The 6058-nt window shown below is 48.9% G+C and overlaps 1 protein-coding gene across 1 annotated transcript in view; it reads left to right on the forward strand.

The window, feature by feature from the left end:
- The first annotated feature begins 27 nt into the window (after positions 1-27).
- FOXM1 (forkhead box M1) overlaps positions 28-6058 on the forward strand; it is an 8954-nt gene continuing 2923 nt past the window's right edge. Inside the window, exons 1-7 of the mRNA XM_019516031.1 lie at positions 28-81; positions 1872-2023; positions 2594-2800; positions 3239-3367; positions 4022-4066; positions 4998-5076; positions 5582-5763. Coding sequence (XP_019371576.1) covers positions 1883-2023; positions 2594-2800; positions 3239-3367; positions 4022-4066; positions 4998-5076; positions 5582-5763 — 783 coding nt within the window. The 5' untranslated portion in view covers positions 28-81; positions 1872-1882. The remainder of the gene's footprint in view (positions 82-1871; positions 2024-2593; positions 2801-3238; positions 3368-4021; positions 4067-4997; positions 5077-5581; positions 5764-6058) is intronic.

A 6058-nucleotide genomic window follows, 5' to 3' on the forward strand; every position in this document is an offset into this window, starting at 1 on the left:
CCTCGGCCCTCAGCCCCGCGCGCCGCCTGCCCTCCGGCGGCAGCGACCCCGGGCCCCCGGGCCAGGGCCAGACCGGCAGCAGTACGTAGGCTCCGCGCTCTGCTCGGCCTGCTGCGGGCGTGGGTGGTACGGGGAAGCTCCCGGCCGCGCTTGGGGGCAGAAGTTCTGGGCCTGAGTGCTGGAGCCTTAGTGGTCTGCTTCCCCCCAGGGCTTGTCGGGGCTGGCGGTACAGGCTAGGTGTTCCAGACAAGCAGAGCAAAGGTTTTTTGGAAGCTGGGCTTCAGGCTTGCTAGGAGATGTGGGGCTGGAGCCAGGTCGAGAGCTGGGCACTTGGCATCACTCCATTTTAGTCTAGAGAAGAGGGGACTTCATAGCAGCTTTCAACTACGTGAAGGGGGGTTGGAAAGAGGCTGGAGCTGAACTGTTCTCAGTGGTGACAGAATGAGGAGAAATGGTCTCAAGTTGCAGCAAGGGAAGTTTAGGTTGGATATTAGGAACTTTCTCACTAGGTGGGTAGTAAACACTGGAACAGGTTACCCAGAGAGTTGGTGGATGCTCCATCCTTGGAGGTTTTCCAAACCTGGCTAGATAAAGCTGTGTTGGATGCAGGGGTTGGATTAGATGACTCCTGAGGTCCCTTCCAACCCTAATTTTCTATGAGTCTATGAAATGCATGGATAGAGATACCAGGAAAGGGAGATCTCTGTTGCTTTTGGACTGGCAGCTCTGGCTTCTTGCTACTTCCTCGTGAAGAAACTTGGTCCATGCCACACCAGGGATGGAGGTTATATTTTCTCAGCTTGGACTTGAATGGCCACTCAGGCTTCTTCCCCATGGGGTTACCTCAACCACTGCCTGCTGACAAATACACTCTTCTCACAAAAAGAAGCCTCTGTCTCACATGTGTGGTGGCAGATAAACTCCCACATGTGCAAATGTGCCTCAGTACAGGAGCTCCACAGTCTGTAGGCAGTAGCTCTGCTGCTGCATGTGGCTCTTAAACTAAGGAAAATAAATGTGTTCACTTTTTGCTACTGCTGTTCAGGACCCTTGCAGACAGCCAGGCTTTAGCATTCTTGAGCATCACATCAACCTGGGGCAGATGCTCCAGGTTGGCAAAACTGAGCAGCAGGCAATGAAGTTGCTTACGTGGAGAAGTGAAGTTTGGGAAGGATCAAGTGGGATGTTTTCACCTCCTTCAGAATGGTCAAGAGCCCCTGGCAGACGGGTAGAATAGCAACCACTTTCAGCTGTTTGAGAAAGGAAGTTGAACAGACCTTCTTCCTTTTCCAGACATTAGGGGATGGAGGAGATGGAACAGTTCACATTGAACAGTTGCAGTTTGGGATGTTTGTAAGCTAGAACCTGAGGAAAGAGATGGTGCTCGAGTAATTGCAAGAGGTCAAACTCAAGTAGGAAGGCCAGCACCCTTCTCCCTCTACCACATGCATTCCTGCCAGGAGCTGAGCTTCTCATTAAGGCCCTTCCCAGGCTTCTTCTGGTAGAGTGCATGTCTTTATTTCTCGTGGCCTTTGTTGCTAAGTTTAGTCCTCAGGCTAGTACATGCCTGAATTTCTTTTTGTTAAGAGTTGCTTTCAGCTGAAACTCATTTTAGGCCAAGGAACAGGGTGGGAGGAGGGATTCCAATTAAAGCTGTTTTTTTAGGATTGAAGCTACAAATTGGGAGTGGGGCCCATCCACAATTAAACCAGAAACTGGCTACTTCTACAAGGTTGTTTAGCTTTGTAGTGCCATTGTGTCTTACCAGGGCACTGAAGATACCTTTGAGGTTCCTGGTTGGGGTGTCCTTCAAGGCATCTGAGATGTATTTGCAGATGAGTGAGCAGTACTCTGGGTCGATTTCTCTGCAGGCAGTGGAGAGATGACAAGCTGTGCATTGGACAACAGCCTAACTAACATCCAGTGGCTGGGAAGGATGAGCTGTGATGGCCTGAGTCCTTCCACTGTGAAACAAGAGCTGGAGAAAGAGAACCAGACCCCTGTACAGGTGGAGGGAATCAAGGTAAGAAGCACTCTAGGGATGAAAGGAGTTAGAGCATAAGATAGAGGAACCTCTGGAGAGGGGAGGAGATGGGACACATGGGTGAGAAACCTTGGAGAGGACAGACATAATACAAGCCTTTTCCCCATGGAAGAAGGGTGGTTAAACTGGTGAAAAGAAACCTGAGGGGGAATTTGATAACAATCTTCAAATACAAAGAATAAGTTGCTTATAAAGAAGACGAAGACTATCTGCTGGGAACAGCACAATAAGTAGTGGTCTTCAATTACAAGATGGGAAATCTAGGTTAGAAAGTTCATCCTAATAACCAATCTGTGTAAGTTAAACTCTGGAAAAGATTATTTGAAAAGATTTTGGAATCTCCTTCACTGGAAGCTTTTAAGCATGTTAAACAAATACTTGGATGAGGCATTTTAGATGGGAATGCTCCTATCTTGAACAAGGGTTTAGACTAGATGACCTCCTGTAGTCCCTTCCAGCTCTGTTTTTCTGCAATTCTATGTGGAGCTGTGCAGCAGGCTCCAAACTCCTTAAAACTTGCAACTCTCACTGTGTCCTTTTCTCTCCTAGATAGAGGAGGATTCTAGTGCTGTTGCTTCAACCTCCACTTCCTCATGGCAGGACTCAATATCAGAACGGCCCCCCTATTCTTACATGGCCATGATCCAGTTTGCTATCAACAGCACTGAGAAGAAACGTATGACCCTGAAGGATATATACACTTGGATTGAGGATCACTTCCCTTACTTCAAGCATGTGGCCAAGCCAGGCTGGAAGGTAATATACTGTCCAGCAGACAAGCCCGCTTGTGCGGGTGAGGTCAGATAACAGGGTGACTGTAGTGGGACTACTGGATGCAAATAGAAAAATAATTACCCAGTCAAAGAAAGCATCAACCTGTGAAACAGGATAGAAAATAGTTTTATAAAGTGCCACCTTCTATTCCTGACATTCACTTTTCCATTTCAACCTCTCCACCATTCTCTTTCCTGCTCTAGCCAGGCAGGGGAGAGGATAACTGATCACTAGGCTGGGAGCTGGGCTCCTAAAAGTGAGGGGAGCAAGCAGCTTTTGTGATTAAGAAGACCGAGCATATGGTAAATAAATTGGATCAAAGTCTGCCATAGGCAGAGCTTTGCTCCCTGGACTGTAGCATCTGAGGATCTTAGTTGCACTCTGTAATCAAAAACCCTAAGATGTCTTGTATCTTTCCAGAATTCTATCCGACACAACCTATCCCTTCATGACATGTTTGTCCGTGAGACGTCTGCTAATGGTAAAATCTCCTTCTGGACTATACACCCTGATGCCAATCGCTATCTCACGTTGGACCAGGTGTTTAAGGTGAGTGCCTCCTGTGAAGGGAACAGGATGGCTTTCCTGATTCCTGAACTCCAGGATGTTTGGCTGCAGTTGACTTTAGAGGGGAGGTGAAGTTGCCTTGACGTATGGCCTGTGTTTTTAGAGCTTCAACTGAGTCATTTAACTTGAGAAATTGTGGGTTCCTTATTTGAAGTAGGAGGCATTTTGTTTTGGTCAGGAGTGACGTGCTGGAGCATGTTGGGAACAAAGCTCCACTGGGCACTGTGCCAGCCTTGGCATATGAATCCTGAAGGAGGTCAAACTATTGGCCATACACTTTCTGAGAGCCAGAGGCAAGTTCTCAGTGCAGACTTGCATTACCTACAGTGGGACTTGAACCATTTCTTCCTGCAGTTCCTAATTCTGACTGGGGGCAGGGGCAGAATTTCCTTCTGTCTGGGAGCTATAGAACAGCATCATCCTGTGAAAGAAATGGAGAGAGCCTCCCTCTTATAATGCTATCTCAGAATAGGTGTGGTGAATCCTTCCCCTGTTCTATGTGGTGGATGTGCATGTTCAGTGGGTAGTTGTTCAAACATGAGACCTTTGTGCCAGGTTAAATGTCCTAGTTGTTTTCCCCCTTTGGTTGGTAACATCCTCTTATTTTTCTCCTTCCCGATGCCTTGCTGCTACCAGCCACTGGATGCGGGGTCACCAACGTCGCCTGAGCGCTCTGAATCAGTAAGACTTCCCCTCTGGCTCGGGGCTTGAGCTGCTTTACCTCCTGCCAGTCATTGCAGAAAAAGGACAGGATAGTTGGGGAGGGGGAACGGGTCACCTTTCATGAGGACAGGAGGCATGCCTACAGCCTGGCATAACTAAGGACGAGTTTTCTAACTGCCTGCAGAAAATGCAGACCTGATAATTGTGGATGCAAGTTTGCAGCAGCCTGGGCATCTCTCTGGGGACTTCTTGGAACTTACAGCTGAAGAACTGACCTGAAGTTCATCTCCAGAGAACACAGCCTAGCCACCAGTTCCAGGAACAAACCTGGTCTCCCTAGTTACTAGCTTTACTCCTTTCTGGGGTGCAGCTCCAGGAAGAGTAAAATCTGTGTGTTCCCTTTCTTCTGAATCCTGGTAGCAGTCTGGCACTTATCAGCAAGCTTCCATCCTGCCAACTCCTTCCAGTAGCTTAATGATATTGGATGTGCAGGAAGCTAGCTGGACACGCCCCCATCTTCTTTCCAAACCTATTCTTCTTTTCACCTGCTTTAAAAACTAAGTCCTCTTTCCCTCTGCTATTCCACTTAAGCATTTGGGGCTGCAGTTTGTCCAAAACACGCAATAAAGCTGTGCTCTTCACCTTTCCTCCAGCAGTAAGGACACACTGGAACCAGGTCATTCCACAGCCAGCGAAACTGTCATGCCAGATCTCTTTTTCTACAAGACTTTTTTTGAGTGGCAACTGGCTGAGAGATGGAATGGCCATGCAACAGCAGGTGGCACAGAAACAGCCATCAGCATGATCACTGAGTGGTAACAGCTGTTCTCTCTGCATTAGCTTAGGACAGGCCTCTGGATCCACATTCCTGAGTGAGACAATTTGAATAAAAATGGGTTCTTCCTCCCTAACTCTCCTTTTTCCCCTCTTTTTCCCACAACGACCATAGCAGCAAAAGCGACACATTTCTGAACTCCAGAAGACTCTGGGAGGCAGCAGCTGCAGCAAAACTGAAGCACAGAATGCGCGTGAGTGTGCATCTGTCTAAGCCAGAGAAAAAGTCAGGGCTCTAACTTGCATGATGGGTACTTTGAATGTAAGCTGTCATTCCTAGCCCAAAAACAAACTGCTGTTCAGCTTGGCGTGCTTGCTGGCTTCCCATGGCCCTTCCTGTCTGACAGATTTGGAGCTGAGGGCTGTGCTGCCACATCTGAGAGAGCCAATGTCTTGAGACGGGGAGTAATAGGTGCTCAGAGTGAGCAGGAGTTGAGCCCAGGGTGTGCTGAGAGGCCTGCTGGGGTTCAGTTTGTGCTTGTTCACCAGGGCTTCTGGGTTTAAGCTTAGGACATTATAGCCCCAACCTCTGAGCAGAAAAGGTAGGGAGAGGGTGAGCCTCATCTCTCTGCAATTGGTTATTTTCTAGCATGAGGGATTGAGGTTGGTTCTGTCTCCCTAGTTTTTTGCCTGGGCCTCTGGAGGTGACAAGCCTTCTTCCAGCAAGATGCCAGCTGACCCTTTCTTGACCCTTTCCAGGCCGAAAGATGAAGCCGTTGCTTCCTCGTGTCAACTCTTATCTGGTTCCCATCCAGTTCCCTGTAAGCCAGCCTCTTGTTCTGCAGTCCTCTGTGAAAGTACCTCTGTCTGTGGCCCAAGGAGCCTCCCTCAACAGCTCAGAGACAGGTCGGAGCAGCAAGCGTGTGCGCATTGCTCCCAAGGTTGGTGTTTGGTTAGCTTTGGTCTCCACATGGGCCCAGTTGTTCCTGCTTCCACCTTTTTGTGCCATCTATCCCTTGCACCCTTTCCCTGCTGTCAAACCTCGATGCTTGGGGAGTAGGGAGGACTGGTACTGGCCAGCACTTGGCTGTCTTCTCCCAGGGTGGCTATTAGCTACCTTGTCATAAGAACTCAGCTTACCCTTCACTTGGGGTGTGAACCAACAACTCCTTCAGTGTGCAGCCAGGATGAAGCAGACAGGTGTGAGAGCTTCTCCCTCTGCCCCCCCCCCCCCCC

The sequence above is a fragment of the Gavialis gangeticus genome, unplaced genomic scaffold (genome assembly GCF_001723915.1).
Source record: "Gavialis gangeticus isolate Ggan-Ray unplaced genomic scaffold, GavGan_comp1, whole genome shotgun sequence".
In the NCBI taxonomy this organism is placed as follows: Eukaryota; Metazoa; Chordata; order Crocodylia; family Gavialidae; genus Gavialis; species Gavialis gangeticus.